The sequence below is a fragment of the Cephus cinctus genome, unplaced genomic scaffold (genome assembly GCF_000341935.2).
Source record: "Cephus cinctus unplaced genomic scaffold, Ccin1 Ccin1_scaffold0123, whole genome shotgun sequence".
Taxonomy (NCBI): Eukaryota; Metazoa; Arthropoda; class Insecta; order Hymenoptera; family Cephidae; genus Cephus; species Cephus cinctus.
Window position 1 is genome coordinate 925,389 of NW_014332857.1, and position 26,862 is coordinate 952,250.

The 26,862-nt window shown below is 38.6% G+C and overlaps 1 protein-coding gene and 2 long non-coding RNA genes across 6 annotated transcripts in view; all 3 read right to left on the reverse strand.

Annotated features, from left to right (window-relative positions):
- LOC112493636 overlaps window positions 1-1,465 on the reverse strand; it is a 3,672-nt gene extending 2,207 nt beyond the window's left edge. For 2 of the 3 annotated variants that reach the window (XR_003058134.1, XR_003058135.1), the window contains exons 1-3: window positions 1,228-1,465; window positions 785-1,171; window positions 521-695 (exon numbers count right to left, since the gene is read on the reverse strand). This is a non-coding gene — a long non-coding RNA (uncharacterized LOC112493636). The remainder of the gene's footprint in view (window positions 1-520; window positions 696-784; window positions 1,172-1,227) is intronic. The other variant, XR_003058136.1, reaches the window with a different exon arrangement.
- A 3,248-nt stretch (window positions 1,466-4,713) lies between these two features.
- Window positions 4,714-11,259, reverse strand: LOC107274879. 2 transcript variants are annotated; one of them, XR_003058085.1, is made up of 8 exons: window positions 11,045-11,259; window positions 10,760-10,947; window positions 9,089-9,301; window positions 8,336-8,493; window positions 7,884-8,218; window positions 7,544-7,763; window positions 5,936-6,190; window positions 4,714-5,839 (listed from the first exon to the last, which is right to left on the reverse strand). It is a non-coding gene; the product is annotated as an uncharacterized LOC107274879 (long non-coding RNA). The 2 variants fall into 2 exon arrangements; XR_001539556.2 differs by having other exon boundaries at window positions 7,841-8,218.
- Window positions 11,260-12,352: 1,093 nt separating this feature from the next.
- Window positions 12,353-19,212, reverse strand: LOC107274864 (aristaless-related homeobox protein). The gene is made up of 4 exons (XM_015754426.2): window positions 18,763-19,212; window positions 16,109-16,374; window positions 14,043-14,130; window positions 12,353-13,611 (listed from the first exon to the last, which is right to left on the reverse strand). The coding sequence occupies exons 1-4, from the start codon at window positions 18,833-18,835 to the stop codon at window positions 13,151-13,153; spliced, it is 888 nt and encodes a 295-aa protein (XP_015609912.1). The 5' UTR covers window positions 18,836-19,212; the 3' UTR covers window positions 12,353-13,150.
- Window positions 19,213-26,862: the final 7,650 nt, after the last annotated feature.

Below are 26,862 nucleotides of genomic sequence, written 5' to 3' on the forward strand. Positions count from 1 at the left end.
CCCAACAATTTCATCAAATAATCCGACGTCCAAGAGACGGGACTCTACAAATAATTTGACGTGCGTCTCACATCGCGACCCTATGGAAAATTACTAGACGTCTGAATCAGCAACGAAATCCAATACTGCCACAACGGAGCATGAGAAAATTCAAGAAATTCAATTTAAACTGCAACGGTTTAATCGGATCGAGAGCCGCCATTGTTACCCGCCATATTACATTGTATTACGTAACACGTAACTGACAATGGCGTCGAGTTAAATAATTTTCTCGCTAACACAACCGATAAGGCAATGCATAAAAAAATTGACAGGATTAACTGAGAAAAAAAATGTTGAAAGAGTAAAACTTGACGGGACAATGGATTCCAAATGATCCCAAACCATTAGGTATTCCAATGGACGCGTTAGGGGTTTGCAGTTGAAGTGCGCAAGTGGAGAATACGAGGATGAGGATAAGAGGACGAGAAGGGAAGGTAGGGTCTGGCGTAAGAGGGTGCAAGAGGGCGCTAGAACTCACCCAATAAAATGGTAATTTCTGTTTGCCGAAGTTAACCATGCGAGCGAGCCTGGAAATTCAAGTCCATGCGTACTCCCTAACTCCAAAGACTAATACACCTAGGGAAAAGTGTTGGCTGGAGTAATACAGTTGTCCGCGAGGAAAAACTTGGTAAAAACACCTTTTGAGTAGTGAGCTATAAGAAAGGGTTAATTACCACCTGACTGTACGTAACCATTTTCTCGTGCGAAACTCTTAAAATGGATTTAATTTTTTTCGACTCACCCCTCTGATCCTTTTGAGAAGCTGCTCGTTTGACTGTTAAATAACACTGGCCTTACAGCGACAGATAAATTTATCCCAGGAAAGCTCGTTCAATTCAACTCTAAGGGGATGACGATGACGGCGCAAGGGAACGAGGAAGACACCGAAACGAACCGATACTTGGCCAAGGAAAGTAAACGGCACGGGCGTCTTCCCAAGGGTTGAAATTGGCACGGAAATCGTGGGTTTATTAAATTTGTTTAGGAACAGGTAAAGGGAGTGAGACTTACCCTGCTTCTGGTTTGGGGTTGAACGTCATCTGTCTAATATTGCCTAATGCTCGGCCAACCTAACCTTATTGCTTGGAACAGAGCTAAGAATCCACAAGAGTCAAATAAGAAGGGTAACCTAAAAGAGGAACATGCCGTAAAGAAAACAATAAAATAACGGAAAATAATGTGTACCTTGATCGTGAAATTCTGTGTAGAATAAAAATCTACGTAACCCATTGAATCCAAAGTGAAAACTTCAATTTTCTCGTGATTGAAAAATACGTCACTGTGTAATATCCTATTTACAGAAATATTAAGAATGATCTTTACCAGATCATATCAAAACGTTCATCATCGACGTCTATCCTTTCCACTTCCCTTCCTCCTTTCTTTATTGACTGCCGACTCGTCTTCATAGAGTTGCTCGTCTTTCGAGGCTCTTAAGACGATGAAATAGACCGATGACTCTTTCGATTCAAGATCGTAACCTTACAATGAATTTCCATTGTGCCTATCACCGGGAACGCTTGACTAACCACGTAAAGCCATAATCACGACTGACAAACTGACGGAGATTGTTTAGCATTATTAATTAAAGCCAAAGTCATACTAAGTTGGCGAGTACATAAGCAGAAATAATATTTGCTCGGTGTTCATTAGACGAGTCAGCCAGAGCGGTACAGAGATGGCGCCACAAACGAGCTGGATTCTCATTAAAATAATCGTGCCTTTCATTTTCACCCCGTCGGCTAAAAATAAGGGAAACAAAGTGGCTAGGAGGTAGGTAGGTAGGAAGGAAGGTTGGTAGCTACATAGATAGGTACGTGACCGGGATTGTGGAGGGTTTCGTTGGATAAATATATATATATATGTAAAAGTCTAGCCTCCACTAAGTTATCAGGTAGTTTGGCTACCACTAGCTAACTTAAATGAAAGTCGCGGTTACTACTAACGTGAAAATACGTTGGGATAAAAATTCATTTTTCTTAACTAATTTAATACGCCGACATCGTCGCTGGCTAATATTATCTCTTTCGCGCTACACGTTTCATCTCAAAAAATTTGACACATCATGAATTTCAGTTTTAACTTCATAAATCTAATATTACGCGTGACAATCGTCAGACTTTAGTTTATGCTTAATTATTCAAGAATTGCAAGCACCTTATATAAAATGTATATCACAGTAAGAGTTGATTTATTAATAATTTAATATATAATATTTGTATATACCATTTTACGTTTGACCAAAATTAGCCGTAATTAGTGTTTGTAATTACTCGAATGATTTTATGCTTACAAAATATAAATTTATATTTGTCATGTGGATACTTACATGGGTACTATGTTATTTCTTGTGATATATTTTTAAATAATTACCTATTTACTTTGTATTTTCAGTTTAATTTCTTTTTTGAGAAAATATGCAATTTCATCGATGCTGTCGGTTTGTTTTCTATATTCGCCATGAGGATGGTTGTGTCGCCACACGTTCGATATTTCGTTTCCTGTAGGCACGTAGATGGTCGGTATTTGATTTTACACGGTACGCAATGGGAGGTATTCCGCGAGCGTTAATTATCGTTGACCACCAACAGCCCCATTACGTTCCAATCGACCCCTTAATCAACGCATGATTGGTGTACTAATTGATTGCTACTTCGTAATTATAACAGTGCACTGTCGAGAACGATAGGGCAAATCGGGAAATCAAGTGGGTGACAAATTTTATTATCAGAAGGTCTTTATGCACGGTTTCCTTTTATAACGCTTTAACCGCTTGCTAGTAAGGGTAGTAAAGTTACAAAGGATGACATTTAATTATTTCCTACAGAAATTAATTTTTACTATTGTTTCATATTTAACGAAAAATTGATCGATACAAATTCGAACGATCAATTATATTGCTTGCGAGATGATATATCTTGTTACCCTTCTTATAGGGGTAGGTGCTGCCATATGAGAGACGTTAATGAAACTATGGTAACGTTGATTCTACTCTGTCGGTAAAAATCCATGTTAACTTACCATCCGGGATAAAAACTCTGTTCACCACTCTCAGCAATAGTAATACCGATAAACTACCCTACTAACGTGGTAACCTTATAATTTATGAAAATTTCATAGGGCGTGCCAGGGTACAAGATTATCCATGCCCATTGAATAATTCACGTAAGTATTATCAATAGCAAACAAATAATTAACTCCCACTACTTTACCTATCAATGAAAAGAAACACCCTTAAAATTCACCCCTCAAAATTATGTAAAATTTTCTTTTAAATCTCAATCCCAAGTACTTGCCCCTTGAAAGTTCTGAAATGTTTTTACAAATTAATATTGATCCATAAAACACAACAAAACTAGCCCAGTGATACCGAGCAGCCTGATTAGAATTTCAAGTCAATGATTAATGATATCACCAGTGCCGCATTAATTGACCCATACGACCTTATCGCTGGAATCTATAAATCGTCCAAAAAAAGAACTAGCCATACAAAATAATATTTAAAAAATGGAAACCTACGAGACCTCATTAGCGCAAGGAAACTCATTTGGCTGTGTTATAAAAAATAAAAAAAGCATACACTCCTTCTCCCACAGGTATACCTATACAAGTATCTTCGATGTACAAACTGTACCTACATATGTATATCACTATCAGATCGTTCGTCCGTAAATATTTGATCATTTTCCATTGAACACCTCGATTGGCCGCAGCCATCAGCGAGTCAGCAGCCATACAAAACTACAGTTCCTAAAGAGGTACTCGATTCTCGTGTATTTCCATAGGAAATAGCCTATAAAGTGGATACCAATTAGCGATTAAATTTTGATTTTTTTTTTTCATTTCTACAGTCACCGTAAAGAAAAAAAAGATTCCCAAGCACATCCAATAGATCGAAACAAATTATGCGTGATCTTGTAAAAATGGGAATTTGAAGGTTTTCTTTCTTTTTTTTTTTCATCCGCCTTTGTTTCATCAATTTTTGCAACGGAAGATTGCACCGTTGTTCTCACTGCCAAAGAGGTCGCTATAATCTAATGTGGTCCACTCCATTGTCTATTATTGGAAACAGAGCGTTTATACGTGCACCAGGACGCAATGCATATTCAAAATTCAGCCGCAGGCATGGCCGTCTCTTGTTTTTGAGCTCGCGCACGGTTCCGCAAATTCGGTTAGTTCATTTGAAATTCCCTCCAACCCTTGTACAAACTCTACGTTTTAACCCCTCACAGTGTGTGTCCGAGGTTATGAATTTTAATAGCTTTATGCTGTGCGGGGCGGCGGCAAAAACGGCGACGAATTTTTCGCCCGTCAAATTGTCAATAGATTGGATTAAAAGCAAAAATCCCATAAAGTCCTGAGCGAGAGAACGCTTCGTGGACAATAATACAGTTTTCTGCGTTACATACAGATATAAAAAAAATGGCACGCATAGTGATGGAGACGACGGTGAAATTTTGGAAAAAAAAGTAAAATAACATTTTTTACCCCTAGTCACACCTAGTTTACTTTATCTTGGTATACAGTAAGCTAAATTCTCGTATACACTTTTTCCACTGGTCTCGATGATTTTGTATCTTTTATCAGGTTTACTTTTTGTTTTATTTTTTTTTTTTTCAATCCATTTCAGCTGATATGAAAAGAAAATGATGACAGACATTGGGACGTATTGGAAAATATTTATTTTTTGAATTTTTATCTTGTCAGACACTGTGGGGGAAATCGATTGATGATTTAACGGAGTCATTGGTAAAATTATCTAGTGTATTTTCTTTTATACCTGATAATCCTTCATATGTAATCTATTGATATGACGTAATGAGATACTTGAATAGCGTAAAGATCCACTCATATGACAGAAGGGATTGACGATTGTCAGGACAATTTAAATCGTTACCGAATCATTTGAAAGCGTTTTTCCACCCCTATGGGAGGGGGCTGAATTCATGTACAATAGACCAGTCAGGCTCATCGGCTGAAATCATTGTCGACAAAAATTCACAGATGGCCCTGTATTCTTGTAGCGATACTTGTACTATGACGTCAGTGTACTGTACCCTGTATACCAAATAGTAATTGACTTATATAATAAAAACCATTTTAAAAAATTACCAACTCTAAACAAGTAAATCACAAAGTGACACGAAACCAAATAATCCAAAAATTATATAATTACTTTGTAAAATTCTTTTTCACCTTCCTACCGCTCATTTTTATCCCTTATCTAACGTTTTACATGTACCTAAAAAAAAAAATGTTGAAAAGAAACAAAAAAGATTCTTTCACAGTATCTATAGCTTATCTTAACTCGTACCTATTACCTATATTTTCTATCGGTTTCTAATGCCAGTCTGTATTACAGTAAGTATAAGGAGATACTTTTAAAGAAAAAAAGGAAAAAAAATATGTCCACAAATAGCACCGCCGTCCAGGTATTCATAATGAACTCCTCAGGGATCTTTCGAGTACCTGCTGAGGTCTCAACCTCTTCATCTTGACACCTTGAATGGTGTTAGTTCTAACGCCTAGGTACCGCGGCCACTAAGACCATTGAAAGACGCGCCAGTGGGATTCAGAGTTTTGCAAATTCGGTTCATTTGCTGCATTGTCCGCGGCTTAACGAGAAATGAGACCCTCTTGAGTGAAATCGCAGTAAAGACCGTTGAAGTTTTACCGACAAGTGTCGAAAGTGCGGGGCACTCGTTCACTCATAGACGGGGTTGGAGGTAAAGAAAAGATTTCGAGATCTTGGTCAAAAGCGTTTCGGAGTCTCTAATAGATTTCTAATGTAGATACCCTGAAAGTTGAATTAAAAATGTGATTAAAAAAAAAAGTGATTTTACTGTCTTATTGTATTTCCAATCTATTGCATTGATTGAGAAAAATACGTTACTCTTTCTGGTGTTAATACTCCGTTCGATAATTTAATCAAGTCCTTGCCTTAGGCTTGACCAAATAAAGGCTGCGATACGGTGACAGATATATTAGATACGTTTCAATAGAGCTGTCTGCATTACATTATTCGCCTGGTAGATCTCTAGTACAAACACAACGTCAACTTTTCCCATGCTCCCAATCCCAGGGGTTCTCACCCTATTTATTGTGTCATGGGTCACCAGTCAAGTATACATAGGCCTTTTGTACGTTCCTGGAAGAATTGAATGAATTTGTTGATTAAATATTATCAAACAAAATAATAAAATGATTTAATAATAACGTAAAGCGAGGAGGCTGGATAATGAAAATTGAAGTATTAAGGGAGGATTTTGACGTTTGTAGATTTTAAATGTATAATACGCTTTCACGCACTAAACAGTGATGATCTAAGGGTTGCTTTTTTGTTCTGAAAGTATATTACGCGGTTTGGATCTTTCTGGTCATGCTGAAGGTTTACAAGTATCAATTGAAAATGCAAAGGATAAGCTACATGTGTCTAGGTAAGCAGGAATAAACGGGGGATGAAAATGGGAAGCGCTGAACTGGTATAAACAAGGGTCGCATGCAATATTAGGGGCATTAAGTCGCCATAAAGAGCGCATTAGGGGTGCGCCTGCCCTCGAGGGGTAGTTTAGCGTTTAATTGTACCACCCTGTGTATCAAAGGTTTCGATTTCTGCACGAAAACCTTCGCATTCTCGTCTCATGCGTCCCTTCGCTTCTCTCTTAGACTACCGACCAACCACTCCGTGACAAGTAGACGATTAAAGTAACTACTAAACTGATAACTACCCCTAAGATAAATGACCACGAAAAACAGTGATCTTGGAGTCAGCGCCTCGAAATACTAAATACTGGCCTATAAAACACAGTAAAAAAATGCATAAAGAAATTCCCTGATCAAAAGTTCTCAAAGCCACCCCTAACCGTAAATCTCGTAAGGATAAATGGTATTTGATACATACAACCATAGTACTATACCCTTGACGAAGGGCCAGTAATTATTCAATAGTAAAGTTTGACTCAGGGAGAGGGGGCAGGGATGGATTGCCGGCGATGACGATTCTCGATTCTCCAAGGGTTGTATTGGGGTTCTCAACCAGAGCAAGGGAGAAGAGAGAGGGCGATAGAGAAGCAAAGAGAGAGTATACGGAGTACAAGTAGGCTGATTCGCAGACTGACTGCCTAAGGTATACAGCGGGAGATTTTGGTGAGCACAGAAGGGGGTTGACGACGCGGAGGATAGGGAGTCCCGATGGCAGTACCACCGGCAGCATCTACTGGTCGGAGTACGAGAACATATAAGAGGAACAGGCGAATACCCAAGTTGCTATTGAACCGATTTTGAGCAAATATCGCTTCAAGCAGGTCGTGGCGGTTGGGTGGGTGGTTAAGGGGGTACAGGGCCGTACGGATGGACGGGTGGCTGGATCCTCGACGGAGTGAGATACCATGAAGCTCTAGAGGGTTCACGAAAGCAGAGAGAGAGCTCACAAGCCCTTCGGCAAATTTCATAACCGAACTTGTCGTATTTGCTGAGATTATTTCAATATATTCGACTCAACTGGGAATCTGTTTGCGAGCTAGTGTATGCGTCAATGGAACTTGATGCCATCCTGGAGTACTATTCCACGCTTCGGGGGTTTCTACATTTATATACGCACAACCCCTGCAACTATTTTCACCAGACTTCTCTTTCTCTTCAATCCCTGCTCTCCCTTGTCCTTCGCTGCTGGTAGGACTGGTTAATTAAAATTTTTCCTTCGCAACTCAGCATTTACAGACCTGAAAAAAGGAAGGACTGTTAAATATTTCAATAACAGTCAAATTAGCATGATGATTATCATTGAGAAGGTACGAACTTCATGATATCTTCATTATAAGTAGATCTTCATTGTAACTTACTGCAGGGGGATGAAATGCGGTGCGTTGGCTTTGGCTTGAATTAAATTAAATGCACAGAGCGATTCGCTTTAGGTTAGTCTAATAAGGCTAATTAAATAAAAGGTGAAATTGCCAAAATGGGACGTGGCGATTTTATTGCCACGCGCCGCCACGTGTCACTCAGGGCTTCGTTGGTTTGACAAAATGTATCGTTAGACCCTAGGGGATGGCATGGGAGCCTTATTACCTTGTCCAGGAACGCTCTCATGAAAATTCAAGAAAATTAATTGAAAATTACAGATTATACCTCTGGTATAATCAATCAGCTCTGCTACGAAGACTCCAGGTAAAATCACCTTAACAGAATAAAAACCAAAGATCAATCATTCCTCCACTAATAAAGGAATCCAGGAGCAGCTGATTTAAAAAAGAAAAACAAGGCTGAACAAAAATTAAAAGTCTAATATATATACCTGGTGGTCGTTTACATAATTGGACACTCGTGCTGCAGCATATCGACGCTTAATAACGTGTCTGCCAGATAAGCGGCATTGAGGACAGTAAAAAGAAGAATTCATCCATTGTTTCATTCGATTTACACCCAGTTCCATCCTCGTGATACAGAGAGAACCTGCAATTTACAAGGGAATGAAAAGTTAAGCTCGAGCCAGGCTCTAGGGGTGGCGTGCAGACAATGGTTCTGGCTTTAAAATCTCTACGGCAAACAAATGGAAAAGCCCGGCTTAGAACGTAATTGAGATATTGAGATCTGATTAAGATGAAATCAATAACACTGATACCCCGTCACATTTTTATCTCGTTTCCCATTTAGGACCGATTACGTCTATAAAAATAATTATATCGCAAAATCGTCCAATACTGTATTGAGCACGTAATATTTCCATTGAAAAATAACAAGGGGCTAATCGCTCCCTCTAATTAATTAAAATTATTCTTGAGAATCTCTTGAATCAAATTTATTTTTTAAAAAATTTCTATAATCTCTGCACGGTCTCAGGGATCGAATTTCTATTTCTATGACGAGAGAAAAGTACGGTCGCACGAATGAACCTTGCTGTAAATTTGTAAGGCTGCTTTTCGGGCGCTACCGCGTGGTTTCCCTTTCACGTGGCATTACAATAAAAGATACTTCTGTGGCCAAACATGCCTTGAAAATATATAATATACCGGGTGTCCGCATCTGCCAGCACCGCGGGAGGTCTCACCATTCAAAAAGCGCGTACGCCCAGCCAAACTAAACCCTCGAAAAATCTTTGAACCTTTTACTTCCTTCTGTTCGGATAGGCTCGTTATTCGGTTAGGTGATACTATTAACACAGTACCGGCCAATCTCGTCTCTTCTTACGTCGTGTCGACCAATGAAACGCCCCCTTTGAGATCCTGGGAATAACGGTGGGATGAACGAACCGCAAGCAATCCTGTAACCGACTCTCTTTGTACTTTCGTTCACGCCATGCCTAACGCGATGTAACACTTTTTTTTACTTGATAATTACAGACCAAAATCCCCTTAAACGGCCATTAAAAATCACACTTAGTCAACCGTGAAAATTTTTCACAAAAATGAGACCCCTGGAGCATTAGTGTCAATGTATATGAAATTATTGTTCGATAGATTGTTTGGATTTTTTTTTTTTTGGTATTTTAATAGGTGCCAGGATATTCTCAATAATTTATTGAGACAACATCGTGTTCTGGAGTTATCGTATGTGAATAATGTGTCGTTTCATATCCCCACGATTTAATAAAGCGTGAGACTGGAAAAGCTGTTTCTATACGTTGATAAACTGCTTTGTATATTACATTACATTAGGTTCATTATCTCGCTTGGTTCTATTTTATCAAGCCGCCTTTGATTTAGGATCCACACCTGCCTATCGTGAGCGTTAAACGTAACGCGTGTCTCTGTTTGATAAAATGATGAAAATATCTAATGATTACATTGTATTTTCATCAAATTTACTAAAGATTATACAGAATCGTTACTCGTGAGAATAATTCAACATTTAATTAAAAAAAGGAAACGATCTTGACGATTAAAAAATTTTTGAAAACACGATTAAAAGGATATGCAGCTTTTCCTATGATTTAAAAAAAAAAGCCAAACACTTTTTTCCCATAAAAAAAGATACTCAACCATCCCTCGATTTTTATATACCACATATAAACTCATGCCCTGATGCATCCTTTATTACCTGAAAAATGTCTTTATTCGTCAATGTTAATCGTGCGTAACGACGTCCCGTGGAGTCTCAAAATTCCCCCAAAAAATCAGGGCCCGACTCCCGTTAGAAGAGCTATAGAAGAATAGCATTTTTAAATAAACTTTCTTGAGTAACCATTAGGTATAAATGAGAGGTAATAGAGATTTGTGTAAAATCCTAAAACACAGTTTATACGCCTCTAATATCCACATTATAAGTACGCTCATCACTACCGACAAGCATCGATGCATTTCGAAGGGTGAAAAGACACGTTCTTCCTACCTAGGGGGTTGGTACTACTGCACCCCTATAGTGCAGGGTTAGCACAGCATACCAAAGTAAAGCCATATAACCAGCCGAATACCCAGATGCTTCCTAATGGTCTTAATGAAGTGTATACACCCAGGCTATGGAATTAAATGTTGGATCATAATAAAACAAATTTTTAAGCATAGTCATACACTCAGATTCACCGCGTGTGAACTGAAAAAGTTCTCAAAGATTTGAAAATATTCAAGCACGATTTTTATACGTCGTATTACGTAGAGATTTAAGGCCAATCGCCTCAGTGTATAACCTAACTTATATTGCTCATAGAAATACATTAGTTATTTGCTTGAATTACATATTTATAAATCAGCCATTGACATAGATAAGAATAAAAAGTAAATACCTTATTTTCTTCCCACGCGTATCACACTTCTGGTTATTCAATCATTTTTCACGAATACCATAATTCTTGCTCAACAGTCTATACTCCTCTGTAATTTTATGTTATATTTACGAGCGACGGTAAAGTGTCTGCCTCTACCTGATTTTTATCCAAGCGCCCAATGCTCAGCTGACGTATTCCGTTCCGAACTGTGACAATAATACTAATTCTTTGACAGAGTCTCACAACATAACCAATAAACGCATAACGGAATTCGACAAATATTTTGCTAGAAAAATGTTTTACCTGTCACGTTACTAAGTAGTCAAACACGTTTTAACAGTGGGATTCAGTTTTTATCCACTGCAGATGAATTTCGTCAATAAGTGAACGTACTAATTGATATCATTCACAGTGTCATTATGCTGATTTCACGGTATCATGCCATTATTTTCAACCCACTGAAATCTTTTCAAGCTGGCACTTCGCACGATTTTCCGGCGCTCGACGTGAATGTAGCATACAGGGTAGAGAACGATGACAAGGATGGGGATGGAAGTATGAAGTGAGCATATTACTATTGAGAATAAGTACCTGGCTTCGAGATGGGGCTGCTTGGAACGTAACGGGGGTGGTAACCGGGTGCAAATGGGGTGGTACAATGGGCACTAATGGATCTCAAGCCGCCGCGAGAGGCGCTGCTTTTAATCTAATTGTCCTTCGTAGCCACCGCGATCTTGAACAGTGGTAGTCAACTTATAAATATCTACTGATAGTTTCGAACTAAAGTTATGCAATTGGATAACCAAAATATGAACAACAAACACTAGTAAATATAAGAGCAATAAAAAATACATTAATAAGCCTAGAGTGGTAGAAGCTAAATCAAATTTGTATAGAAAAAAATTATTTTAATGTCAATTTAATTAATTCAAATTGTGTGTATCGATTTATGGTGTTAATATAATTTTTTAATGCAGCAGTTAGGGGAAATACTTAATATACGGAAGTGTGGTTAGTGTCTCGTATGGGCCAGGTGGTGTAATTGCAGTGGTGGGGATAGAAAAGAAAATGGCTGGTGTAAACTGACAATAACAGTGAACTAATAATGACACGCACTTTCCATCGTTCGACCGAATACACCAAAGCGTCAGATAAATTTCTGATACTGCTAATAAATTGGTCGGCTTGTAATTGCCTTTGTGCGTGTTGTGTCCCGATAGTGTAATGCAAACGACAAGAAGGCCGACGGATAGAAAAACTGGGCGTTCATGATTAAATGAATACGAGAGCGATGGCAAATGTTTACACGCAACGCGTGGGAAAATGTTTTCCGAGTAAACCTGAAATTCATGAAATCGTCATAATGATAGACTCGGCGTTAATGGGCGACAGCTAAATCTCTTCATGATTTATGACACGGAAATGATTTTCGACAGAGTGATGTTCAGTGACGAAGTTGGACTTCTACAAAACGAAGAAAATTTTATTTTAAATTTACAAACGTTTCGTGACGTCTTGCATTTATAGGTAAGTAAAATAAAAAAATTATTTATTTCAATGTTAATTTATCGTTCAAAGGTTCCTTTGATTGATCGTACAACGTTTGTCTCTTCGAATTCTCATATATTTTTCTCACTTAATTAATAAGTGGTATCTATAGTTATTTACAGAAAAGAAAAGAGAGTACGCTAGCCAGTGGATTATATGATACACATATGTTACAAAAGCTTATCACCTATTTCGCATCTTTGTTAATGTACTAGAATTCGATATGCTAGGCGGTAATCATACGTCTATGGTTTTATGTATCTACAGATAATTTCATTGTTAGAAGATACCGCCATTGTGTGCTCTTCGTAATATAAACGTAGATACCGGTATCGAGAGGTATAGGAGCAAAATAAAAAAATTATATATATCTATATACGTCAATTCACGGCACTAATAAGTACAAGCGGAAACGCGAGCAACCATCACCCTTTTTTTTAAAATCACTTTGGATACGAGATAATATATTACAAGTCCATCACGTTTCCAATAAATCGACGAATTAATTAAAACAATAATGAAAAGCTAGAGGAGTACGAGTACAATAAAGTGAGAGATTATTATTTAATTAATTTTCAGTATAACCGCCAGCGGTCAAGTTGATTTTTTTCCATATATGAGGAATGACACTCCCACCTTATAAATATATCAATAAATTTCCTCATAATCTGTCTCTTCCATCACAAGGAGATTGTTAACAAACCGTGATGATCGTCTGTCGCGGATTAGAGATTAATTTAGGCAACGGCGAACGCTAAGTTTGGACCACGAGCATTCGGATTGTTCGACAGTTCGAATTGCGATTAAATAACTGGATTAAAAATTTATGTAAAATTGACAGGAACGAAAAATTTATTTCAGTTAATTGTCCGCCTTACGTAATACCTCCTCGGCCTTGACTCTCAGTACTTCTGCACTTTGTCTTCTCATCTCGTCGTCGGAAGATGCTGAGTCTTCTTCCCTCTCGTGTTTCGAGCTGAGATTCTGTGGGATGCTCTGAACGCCAAGATTAAGAGGATGATGAAGCTGGCTGTTCAGCGGATGAGAATTGATCGTGGTGTGATTGAGTGAGGATGCTGGATTTAAACCGACCGGAAGTACTGTGCTGAGAGACGCCAAATTCTGAGGTAACGGAAGTCCGATGTACTGCGAGAGTATTGCATGCAGGGGTGGTAACTTCGGGGCGCTTGTAGGCCACGGTGGTGGAAAGACTGGTGGCATGAACCAGGGGAAGGCACCCGCCGATGGAGTCGACGGATCCGTCCCTGAAACACTGCCGGCACTCTGAAGCAAGTGCGCATGAAGGGACAGCTCGTTCACACCTGGAACATCAGGATCAATGCCAAGTTAAAAAACACTACGGTTAGTATTTTTGAGTCAAACAAAAATTAAAAATCAATAATTAGCAACAAAATTGATAAAAATAAATATCTATAAGACGTGAAATAATAATTTGTGTATTATTACTCTGCTTTGAAATTTGTAGGGCGAGGGTTTCGTGAAAAAATATAGCCCTTTCATTTCCTGCAATGAACTGCGGCTTGGATCACGTTCCCAGGCGATGGCAGTGACCGACAGTAAAATTAAACGTAATTATCCCAGCCGATTGCATCTACCCTATCGTAACTGGTATCCCGATATTTGTGGCAGTACGAACTCCGGCGTTATATATCGTTAACGATCGTCAACACCAAAATTACCCATAATTCTTTAGCATACACTGACAGACATTTTCAACAATGAAAATACTCACCAGCTTGTTCAACGTGCATAAAGCTTGTATCCCTGCCCAGAGCTTTTTCCCTCTTACGCCACTTAGCCCGTCTGTTCTGAAACCAAACCTGAAACACAAAATATCAAGACACTGTTCATAGTCGTAGGTTACTGATCATATGTAAAATTATTTTTCAGGAAATTCTACCGAGGCAGCGCAAATTACCAGGATGTCGACGAAACGTCTTCGGACGGTGGCTTACCACGTTCTTTCATGTCTTACAGACTTCTCATGTCAATAAAGACATCGCTTAGGCAAGAAGCGTCTATAAGACGTGAAAATAGGAGACGTAAGATCACCTGAATCAGTCTTCTCAACATTTTTGTGCTTTCCGGGTACAAGATATTTTTCTTCCCCAAAGCAGTACATATGTATATCCACATAAATAAGCTTTCCAAAGAAGAAGGTATGAGAACCCCAGTTCGCGTATCAGAGCTCCTAACAATAGCTTCCTCTCGAGGCTGATTAAGCTAATTGTTAACAATTATCCTGATTTGCTCCAGACCCCTGAGTGGCAGCCACCCCCCAGACCCCATGGCCTCGTTGCCGTATAAATGCTTTCGCTTTTCGCTTGAGTTAGTCTGATTTTTGGTGGGTACACGTTAGGGGACGTACCCCCCTTCCCCTATTTTGTGTACTTTCGATATAAACTCCCCCTTGAGGCAGTCTAGTCAGTGGATTTTTCTATGATCCCTAATCTATGGCGTAGGATACAAAGGGCTCCCTGAAATTTATTCTGTATCTTACTTCGTAAAATTATAAAAAGTCGAATAAAGGTTATACTTAAATTATAATTTTTCACTTATGAATTTTATGTCTCGCTCAACCTCAATTAACTTCGCTAAGAGCTTGCATAATTGGAGTAATTCCAATCCGATTTGATGATACGATGGAATAACCCGATTACGCGAAGGAACGTTGCTTGCTGTATATACACCTATATATATATATATACTTATTCAAAGATATTTCATCAAGTGAAGTTAGCCCTTTCATTTGATTTGTACACTAAAACCACCTTCAGCCGTATGCAAGACTTCTGAGCCACCATATACCTACACGTATGTGAATGTGGGTTAATAGAGATTTATCTTACGTGGATATAATTATTTATTGGTTAAATTAAATCTTTTCGATTGCCTCGGGTATTAGTTTATATTATTTAACATTTTTTACGTATCTTTAATGAATTTATAGAAATAAATTTAAACCGTCTTCGCTATAATCTTTCGTACACTTATCCACTAACTACGTGAACGTAAGGAATTCCGCGAGGGCCGCAGCGCGTAATTGAATTGCTTAATTGCAGTTAATCGTTTAATCACCCCTGAATCCCTGACTAATGCCTAAGTGCTCACAAACACCGTTACGCAACGCTTTAAGCGGTCCACGAGGAACTCCAAACTCTAAATCGCGTTAACTCGAGTCTCACCGTGAAGTCATAAGCTCTTATCAATAGTTATACGTGTAAGATAGGAAATTAAGTAAAAAAAATTTTTTTATCATCCAAAATCTCATTCTTCGAAAAACTTTGTTGCGCGTGCCTATACGTATATATTATATATATATATATATATACATATTAAATATTGTCCAAAGAAAAATTAGGGCTGAGGATTTCCCAGATTGAAATAAAGTGGTCCTGGCACCACTGCACTGACGGATCATTTAGCGGTTTTGTCGAGCGACGGCCAATTGCCGGCATTGTCGCTTGGATGTACCACAATGGGCCAATCGGAACGCTGTGTCTCTTTTCAACTACGCGCACCCTTCCTCGTGCTCTCCAACCAGCATCCCTCGCTCTCGCGCAAGGGTGTCAGATAGTTACGCTAATCGAGTAACCAATTTGGACCGATAGAAAAGTCATTCTCTCACAAGGCAATGCGCGTCACATGGGCACTGATAACGCGAAGTTAATATTAAAAGGACGAATTTGGAATGAGATTTTTGTGAAATTTTTAATTTTTTTTTTATTAAAAATTAATTTTTTTTCTTCATACTAATGTATCCATTTTTGTTGTCTCTTTAGCTCCAAAAACACCTACCTGAACTCGCGCTTCGGACAGATCCAATCTCATGGCCAATTCTTCTCTCGTGAAGACGTCTGGGTACTGTGTCTTCTCGAAGGCACGTTCCAGCTGATGAAGCTGATAAGTCGTGAAGGTTGTTCGTGACCTACGAACTTTACGTGGTCTGTCGGATTCTCCAAGATCCAACGAGTCGCCAAGTGCGTCGTTCATCTGGTGATCACTCAGATGACCAAGTTCGGTGTCACCGGATTCTCCAACCGCGTCCGAGGATGTTGCGTGATCTGAAATCAAGAGAGGAAGTGGTTTTAAATTTGCGTGTATATATATATATATATATATATATATATATATATATATATATATTTATATAAAGAGAGCTACATATTACTACTGAACTATACAGGCACTTTCACCCATAACATACCAAAACTGTTATTCCAGCCAATAGGAAATTCATGTATATCTATGATACGAACAGTTTTAACTTTAAGCCCCGCTCGATGCTCTCGATGCGACTCACGGATATCGTCCCGATCGCCGATCGGCTTTTTCAATTGTTAAGCTCCTGCGCATTTCATTTTGATCCGTGCACGATACAGTCGAGATATTTCACTGGGCATTCATACGCGTCGCCATTCTCACGATAATCAGTAACTAAATACATGCCTGAGAGACAGATAGAAACTCTCCTGGACTTATATCCGAATACGATTCGCCGAAATGATACGTGTACATTTTTTTATCAATTTTTTTAAAATGAAAAAATTTTTACATTTTTTTTCTTTTCATCGCCAAATATCGTCGCTAACGACACGACTTTTCTTTCGAATTTCTTTTTCAACCTGATAATTATTTTTCATTAGAGTTTCCTTTGACCTTTGCTCGCACGAGGGTACACCCACACATGGGTCGTTCATGATTATTGTTATCCGATATTTCATGGATCTTTAATAACCGTAAAATCAATGTACTTTTTGACTAATTAGCCACTTATTACGTACTAATTTACAATAACGCTAATCCAGATTCCCAAAAGTCTATTCACCCGCATTCAGCAGTTTCGTCAGCTTATACCTGTCGGTGAAACGAACTCTTCAACCCTTACGTGTATATCATGTGTGGACGTAATCGCCCTCACGTGAACGCCGACTACATGTGCATTGGCTAATCCAAGCTGAATAGGGAGATTTTTATGTTTTTATGCTGGGGCACAATGGGGCGCCCACTTGATGCCAACCTCCCTATTGCTTTTTATTAAATCGACAAGAGCACAGGGATGACGTTATGTGAAATAAAAAATTTATTTACCGTAATAAACTAACGGGTAAGTCTTTTATCGGTTATTATCATTCTTATTGATAGACAATTTCGCGGATATACCCAATGTACGTAAGAAGATCAAAATCTTCTTTAAATTATTCGACAAGATTTTCAACTTTTTATCAATGCCAAATTTGCTATTTTTATATATATATATATAATAATTAATACCTAATTATTAATTAAGTAATACAATAATTATGACCGATCCTCGTAGTAAGGATAGAAAATGTCATGGCAACGTAAATGAAAATCTAATTTACCCCTCTGGACTAATTAATCACTATGCACTCAGCGAGCAAATGTTTTTTCAAAAATAGATCCGAGTGAAAATATTCTACATACATATTGTACGTATAAAGTGTGTACGTTGCCCTCCTGTATTAAAAAAAAAATTGCCACGTGCCAGGTGAATCGTACCGATTTAGGATTCTTAGTAAAGTTTAATAGTTTAGAACTCTTAGAAAATACGAAATTTGCATGAAATATTGTCGAGAGTTGTTTTTCAAATTCTTTTAATATTATCCGTTTTATATTTTCAACGAGAGTACAATACGCATGACGTCACATCTCATTAAACGTACGTGTGATAATTTTGTTATCGTATACGTATCGTATGCTAAATAGCTACCTCATACCTTGCATGGTATAACAAGGCATCTCTTTAATCTACCTTTATTACTATATCGCGCAAAGGGGAAAAAGAAGTGAATAAATGTGAGAAAGTTGTCGTGAAGGCAATGTGATAAAATTGCCAAGTAATTTAGGGACGATACGTAAGAACGTAAAATTGAAGGCTCATGGAAACGCGAGCAACGGACTGTGTGAATATGACATGAAAAGAAAGAAGGAACATATATTTTCGTACATCTCTGACTCCAGTAATCACAGAAAATTCTTGACAGAGTATTTATAGATTGACAATGAAAAAAAAATAAGCTAATGACAATAATGATTAACGTATCACACTACAGTATGGATCTCCGAAACCTAGTAAAATATTAATAATGAATTTATTCAGCCATTCATATTTTATTTTAACTATTTTTCTCTCACTATAGTTATGGTACTTGTTGCTCTCGAGGGACTCGACAGTCAAAGTAACAGTAAGAATACTATCGTCGATTTGATAATATTTGATAAATCAAATCAAAGTCAACGAAAATATTTCCCAAGTTCTAAATAATAAAAAATTTCACGATACAAGAATTAATAGCATTGTAGCGCGTATAATATTGTGTAAAAAAAGGGGGGAAAAAATTTCATACACAAAATTCATACTCGATTTATGTTGTTTGCTTTATGCGTTAATTAACAGTGAGATAAATAACAATTAAATATCCTCGTACCTTCTTCCTTAGCGTGACCCAATATCTGATCGATGCTGTACACGTTCCTCTTTTGATTATAGGTCTGCGCCATTGTCAGTATTAATGCAGGGGTGACATAAAAAATTGCACACACGTCAAACCAGTCGTATGTATAACAATAATGATGATAATAATAATTTTTTTATGCAAGCAGTTTGCTGCATAAGGGCTGGTAAAATAATCGAAAAACTAAATGACTTTTAAACCGCCCTTTACGTTCACGTTTCTATACCCTCTACTGTCGTGGGTGTTAGGTAAGTCGTTATTGTATTACGAAATTCAATTTGAATTTGGCGGTTTTATTTTGTAGGTCCTGGAGAACCTTCGAGCACGAGCACCGTAACAAGAATGCGTCGACCGACGGCGCAACACGAACTAGTCATCGAACATGAAACCAGCCCTTAATATTACGTAGACTCGCCCCACCTCGCAGCCCCTAACGCCGCCATATTAGCCGTACGGCCAATGAGAGGCAAGAATTTTCCCGCAAGCCACCCCACGCCAGGGGTTGAATGAGCTCTGGGCGGGGAATATTTTGCCCTTCTGTATAATCTGGATTCTCTTTTTTTTTCCTCCCTCCCTCGTAGTGGATACGTCAATCCATCTAGACATTTTTTTTTATTAACGATCATTCCGCGCTTTAGATTTGGTCGTGTGTATTCTTTTGTTTTTGAATCATTGCTTTCACCCATTTGAATTCGCACGGTGTCAGGCTGTATTCGAGTGGGGGATGCATCTTTTTTTATCGATATAAAGGGGGGATCCCCTTTCGATATCATTGGATGGCACGGATTACCAGTAGTGCGCACGATTAAAAGTGATTAGCCATTGCTCGACTGTGCTATCGTATCAGCTGCTATTTTCTCGACTATTTTGTTTTACCTTATTTTGTACTATCTTGTCTCTCGTCGATATCGGTTGGAGTTTAAGTTTTTCAAAGTCGCAGGTATTTATGGATCGTTGAGAAAAAAATTAATTTCGGGTTATAAAATTATATTTTATAAATTTTTTTGTATCTTTCTTGCATGACTGTATTGCGTGGCTCTTAAGATAATGGCGATAACCCTACGGTGGTAGATACAATTGTATGGAAACGGTTTAAGCGAATTACAATTTGTACTGGGGAAAGTCAATCGTACAGTCTATGTATTATCGCACGTAATACGAATTTAACAGCTACGCGTTACACGTCCTGTCGTATCAGTTACGATAATTTAATCAAATGCGCACGTGTTCGTAATAGGGATGAAAATAGCCCGTGTAAGCTGCTACGAAATTTTATTTTTATCGATGAGCTTGCACTAGACTCATTCAAAGCGTTTTTTAAAATTTATTTAATACGAATAATTCGCATACAAAAAATTTGCATTGGGTACAGTATTTGTGTAAAATAATTCGTTTACATATAGTAAGAACGTTTTAAGTATACACTGGGTGTCCAGAAGTTTTAAGAACGGATTTTGAAAAAGCGTCCTTCAGGGATAACGAAAATCGTAGAACCACCCGGGGTTTTCGAAATAATTGCGAGAAACGAGGTCGTACGAAGGTTTGGAATTTTTGAAAGAGTCCCAAAATTTACTTACGATTATCCTACTTATTCTAAGACAACACCTTCTCTCGAAACCTAAATCAGTAATCTAATCCTAAGACAAACGGGACCCGCGCTGCAGGCGGAAACTCCGTCGACGGTTTTTGGTAAACCGGTAACATTCAGTTCGAGGTTGCGGCCATTTTTATAAAATCGTTCCTAATCTACGCGCCGTCAGTAATAAAGAGCCATTTTGTCCTCTGGTAATTTTTCAGATAATTCTCTCTACCTGTTTGACTAGTCGTTAGTTGGTATTTAGAAAATCCTTAGACTTTCACCAAATTATAGTTTCACTACGTATCGTGGAATAATTTTTTTTTTGTTTTAGGGACTTTGAGTGAAATTTTAAGTTTGACAACATTTCATGAGGAAGCCTGGAGTTGACTGACGAATAAACATGAGAAGACTAGGGGACTCTTTTAAGTTTAAAAATCCTAAGAGGATGGCCCCCCTCCCCCGCACAAAATTATTATATTTTACTGACGAGCAGACTATAAGATTACAGTAACAGTGTAATGTGGGTACAGTAACTGTTTCTTGAGAATATTCAGTGGAATTATAATGGATCTGTGAATGTGGTATTAAACGGAATAATAATTGTTAACAGTTATGCGTTGCGATCATCCCTTGCTGCCAGTGAGAAATAATTATTCATATAAGTCCCCAATGAATCCTGCGGTTTCACGTTGAGGCCTTCTCAAAGGATTTTCAACGTTCTGACAAGGGTACTTCTGGTAACGTAGAGAAACGTAATAGTATAACAGGGTCACAGGTAGCGTGCCGTTCAAAGGTAATAGTCAAAGACAGTAGACTGATAAATACCTAAAGGTCCCTAAGAAATCCTGAACTCATCAGATACTAAGGTCCATTGTTGGTTAATTATAGCCACCTGTGCACCATACCCAAAATTATTTGCAAGGTGTACACCACAATAATGGACAGATTATTTATGGCAAAATTTCCAACGGTTGATCGATTCCTATTGAAAATAATATCTCTTGGACAATACCGAAGTCGACTTTTCTGTGTTAAAGAATAGTCCAAAAAGCTTTGGGCACGCGTACGAAGAAATATGACCACAATAAAATATCCATTAACCAAAATTATCTGTAGACAGCATTTTCTGACCCTTGAATGAATCTTTACATTTCAGGTATATGCTGGAATCTCGTAGGACGAAGTTGATTGTTTTAACTAAACGGCAGGAAAAAATGCTTTATTAGTATACTGGGTAAACAAAAAATAGTTAAAATGAAAAATGAAGTACTTACAATGTGAAGCTTGCACGGAATAAGGATCTGTTTTACAAGAAATCTGTCTGGTAATGCCTTACAGATGTTTGGTAGACCTGAGGATTAACAAATTTGAAAACGGAAAATGGCTGGACGCATAATTGGGAATTCCAACGTCAGATATGGTCAATTTTCTAAGCTGAAACGGTTGGACGATTATCCTTGAAGACTTAAATTATTAGTGAGTCATTAATTGTTTCATCCTTCAATTTCTGAGCTCTCGTACCCTGGTGTTAAGTAGGAAAATTAGCATTGGATAGAATGTATAGTACGCGAAATGATTACAAGTACTTGATGGCAGTTTGGATAGAATTTTTAATCAATTATTATTATATAGATCAATGATTGCAATTGGCTGATGATATCAATTAGAATTTCAAAATTATCCTAATATGCTCTATATAGGAAGACGTTTTAATATCAATGTAATCATAAATCACTTATTTGACAAACGTATTTCATGCTTATTAACAGCGACACACGATAGCAATTATCGACTGGAATTAGTTTGGAGTATTAATTAAGCACGTGCGTAAGCGAAAGATATTTTTGGATTAAGCTGATAAGCTTATCACAGAGAGAATTTTGTAATTAGCTTAATTATGGCCTGGTGTAACGGTATCCTTTGACACGTCGTTTACCTTCATCCGGATTTACGCCAATGATGACTCCAAGCAATAGTAACCGTAGGTATTAATTATAAATACAGTATAGTCTTGCAAAATTCCAAATTTATCTCAAAATTTCCCAAATCTTCTTGATAAAGCGTCAGCGATGTAGTTTACCTAAGATTAAATAATAATTTTAAATATCAAAGGGAAGTCATTTCACATAGTAACTGCGACGTAGCCATGATCGTGGCAATTAAGCAGTGACACAAGTGGAGCCGAGTGTTCCGGTGACAGGTAGGGTTTTCGATTATTTTACAGCGGATATGAATGACGAGGTCCGTAGCCTGAAATAATTTGCGATAGCGATAAAAAAAATCTCTTTGATCCGATTCAAAATGGGTCGGCATACTAATACGAGACGTAATTGTTATATCGCACAGTCTCGAAGTGGAGTCTTCCAGTAAAGAGTGAGGAGAGCATATACGTCGTCATCTACAATAGGCAACATTAAATCTGCAAAAGAGAAGATTCGTACTGAAAGGGAGTGGAGTGAGGCGTAAAGGAAGCAGATACAATTCACAATGGGCTCAGCGAACCAATTCGAAGATCAAACGGCTCCCTGCGAGCATTGAACGCCCATAACTGACTACCGAGTGTCAAGCTAGAGCTAGACAAGAATCAGTAGCATTCCAAATATCATCGTTATTCCTATAAAAATTTTATAAGAGAAAATAACATTATTACACGCTTATTAATTTAATAATTAATTTTTTAATTTTCCAACCGTTCGAATTGAATATTTGAAACGCTGATTTGACTCTGCTCGTAGTGCGTGAGTCAAGTGAGCAGCTACGGACTATGCCGAGTGAAAACTGTCAAAGAAATAGAGCTGTCATTATTGTGTTATCAAGTGACAGAGGAGTGCACGTATATTAGGATAGAAAGCATTTGTTTAACGACACAAGGCGATTTTATCCCCGGATTCTTTTCAGAGGTCCGGTTTTGCCGAGAAAAAAAAGAGAGAACACAGTATTAGGACGTCGTTATTGGCCCCCGAGGCCACGTCATTGTTACGTCTTGACCGTAGAGGATAAAGTGTGATGCCGAAGAACCTGAAACTTTTATACAGAATAATCGTGATGACTATTACAGAGTAAGAACTATTTTACGTACATCGTAGTGAACATAACCAAGAAATGGTGAGGCCCGCTCGCGAGTGTACTTAGCGATAGAGTCCCTCTAGTAAGAGTCCGGCCAACACCCGGAAGGGGCGCCATATTAAAGGCTTGTTTCGCGCCACCATGACACTGCGCGAGATCGGTCGAGTCTCGCGCCAAGTACAGGCAACCCGCCGTACAGGGCTTAACCCTACCCACACTACACAATCCGAATCTCTCCCATATACATATTCATACACACCATTCTATTCCGGAAAGAGCCCATAATATGGCGGAGCCAATCACTAACAAGCCCCACCGTTGGCCGGACTCTTATTAGAGGGACTCTACTTAGCGAGACGTAAGTCTTATGGCTGTCTCTAAATAAAAGAAACTCATGGAATCAATGAACGAAATCGCCAAGTTGCAAACTTGTGAACGAATGAACGAACCTGCAAACGATGGCTACGCCTCTGCTAAATAAACTCCCCTGGGGCGGCACGGTGTGGTTGCTGGGATTTTATTAACTTCTGTACCACGCGCGACGCGCGGCACAGCACGCCCGTTCTATGGCCAGAAAGAGACGGAGAGAGAACGCCCGACAAACAGCCAAATAAAGAGATAGTAATTATTGTGTTTGTGCCGGGTTTATTTCTTCGGTTACCACCGAACCCCTCGCGCATCCCCTTTCTCATGGAATGTCCAATCTTCTCGGCGCTTCTACCAATAAAAGGAAATTGAACGATCGCTTAGGATCAGCTCATACTACTGGAATCGATTGAACGACTATGGAGAGATCGATAAAAATGTCTGAGTATCTTTGAATTAATTTTATTCTTACAAATAAAATATGTGAAAATAATATTTATAATTTTAGGAAGGCAGCAGCCGAGTGCATACAATGGCTACAGGAAGTGCGAATAACTATTGCACTGACACTAAATGGTATGGTTGGATGGCGCGAAGAGATAAACGAGGAGGCTAGAGAGAGATGAAAATTTTATCGTTGAGGGTTGAAATACAGGGAGGTTCCGACCTCGAGTAGAGCCATTGGCTTTGATCCGTTACATAGGTAGCGACCAACACGTGGCTGAATGCACCCTCATCCCTCTCTGGCTATTCACTGAGAATTCCAAATGATCGCGAAATAACCGCTCACTTATATCAATTCACTAGCTGCTCTTTATAAAGGCGCATTCACGCGTGCCATTGCGATCCCCACGCACTGTAAAGGTTCGTCCTCCTCATCTCTGCTCTTTCCATCTCTCTTTATCTTCCCTGCATACTGCCTCCGTCTCGCCCACGGAATACGAATCTTTTTCGCTTGCAGAAAATGGCAGAGTGATCAAATTAACCAGGCATTAGAATAAGTGGGGGATGAGACGCCGGTGATGATGGGGCGAATCGTTCGGCAATGATGGATGAAATTCTAAAGATAAAATCAGCTACTAGGAGCACCTACGTACAGATAAGTAGATACGTGTCGCATGCAGGACAGATAGTTACTGGACTAGGTTAGGTATTGGGCTGTGTAGATACCTTTAGAAGGGTGAGGCAAGAGACCCTAGGAAAAAGTACGGCCAATATATAATTGAGCGATTTGCGATGGTGGAGGGCTTTCGCGATAAAGTATAATTATTTTCCGATAGAGTGGAAATTATCTGGGAATGAGCGACGAGTTATTGGCGATATTCATACTTTTATTAAACAGCTCTCTGAATTCTACCCCAGCCGTTATTTTCTCTTACTCTCTGAGGATTCGTTCGTTTCTCTCTTTGCCGTTCATATTCTTTGCTTCCTTTTATTCTTACTGGACCAAAGACCCCTCTCTTTACTAAATTACACGCTATTCAATACAGATATGTATTACAACAATCTAAGAGTATTTTTATGTCACGTATAAATGTAGAATCAGTAGGGTATATTGGAGAAATTTTAATCGCGCAGTTAGTATGATCTTATCTCCTCTTATCACGATTTATTTTAATGAATCTGCTGTGAATTCTGTCTTTGACACATTGATAATGATATTCCATGGGTATTGAATAGCGTAGTAACATTGTTAACTTCGTAATGAAACGAACGAGGGGTTAGGAGTATCGTAACTACAGAGAGCAAGATCTCAGCCATTGTTACTGGGAGATGATAATAGGTTGACATCTGCACTCAGCATCCCCTTCGCCGTCTCCCTCCTGATCACCCTTTCCAATATGGAGCTCCTCGCTGGAAACGCAATTAATATTCGCAATTATGTCGCCCCGTAGAAACCGCATTTAACGAGACAATATTTTTTACCTCTCCTATTTTTTTTTTCAGTGGATACAAAATGCTCGTCCGCACGATTCACGGGTAAACCTAAAGAACTCCCCCACCGGAAGTCTTTAGGACGGAAATCAGCCGATTCCGAGATGGAAGAGTATCGTAAAATCGATCCTCTCGAAGTCCAAACCTTCACCGGGAGTCTCAAGTGTCCATAGGGAATAGTAAAAATTCAGGTTTGAATTTTGTCTAAAAAAATTTAACAGATTTTACACAACGACAGGTACTTGTTTTCTCAAGGCAATATATCCCAATAAGAAATTTTGCGTTTTATGTGAAACTGAAATTTTCAGATTATTTAGTCCTAACTATGTAAATTTATACCTGACTGAGTATCGTCCAAGGCGTGTAATAAACGATAATAGGTGGAGAATTTATTTGTGGGATTGAGGTAAGCCCTGCCAATCTGCACCCTTTTAAAAACTGTCACATGCAGGGAACCACCAACGGCGTTCCCTAATTGCCATCGAAGGAAACAACCATCGATATCGTCAACCTGGAGACGCTCTTCGTTGTGGGGTCTGTCATTGAAATTCTTGTCTTTTAATTTCCATGATGTCTTAACAGCATCCTAACAGATTCTCATGGCACCCCTAAGGTATGATCCTACAAGAAGAAGACATAAATATATTATTTAAATTAATTAATGGACTTGGCAATACATGATATCAATATTTGCAGGTCGACCTGATCATTACCAGGAAGCAAGAATCAAGGATCAGCTATATGTGATTATTGGGGATGACAAGTATTATGGGATTCTTAGATTGAACATGTAATTCTCGATGACTATAACTAGGAATGAATTAAGCACGTAGCCATACAGTTAGCAGGCTTTCGAAGCACAGTCGTAGATATTATCAGTAATGGCGCAATTATGATAATGGTGGGTAATTCTGCGCAAAATTCAGAGAGAACCGAGCGAACTGAGACTGCTAATGAAGGAAACAGTTAGATTCAAACGGCCTCCAATAATTATCCTGCCAGCCATCCATATTTTACTGTCCCGACAATGCGCGAAATTGTTCACACTTCCCCCTTGCCGCTACGGCTAATACGCTGTAATTCTTCAGGGTTTCATGGATTGCGTGATTTCGATTCGCCAGTTGCGA

Bases quoted from the DNA above. Each gene is read 5' to 3' on its own strand.
- LOC107274864 (XM_015754426.2), bottom strand. From the start codon at position 18,835: ATGGCGCAGACCTATAATCAAAAGAGGAACGTGTACAGCATCGATCAG. The intron at 14,131-16,108 runs GTAGGTGTTTTT...TTTGTGTTTCAG, and splicing joins TGTCCGAAGCGCGAGTTCAG to GTTTGGTTTCAGAACAGACG. The intron at 13,612-14,042 runs GTGAGTATTTTC...CTGATGTTCCAG, and splicing joins TATGCACGTTGAACAAGCTG to GTGTGAACGAGCTGTCCCTT.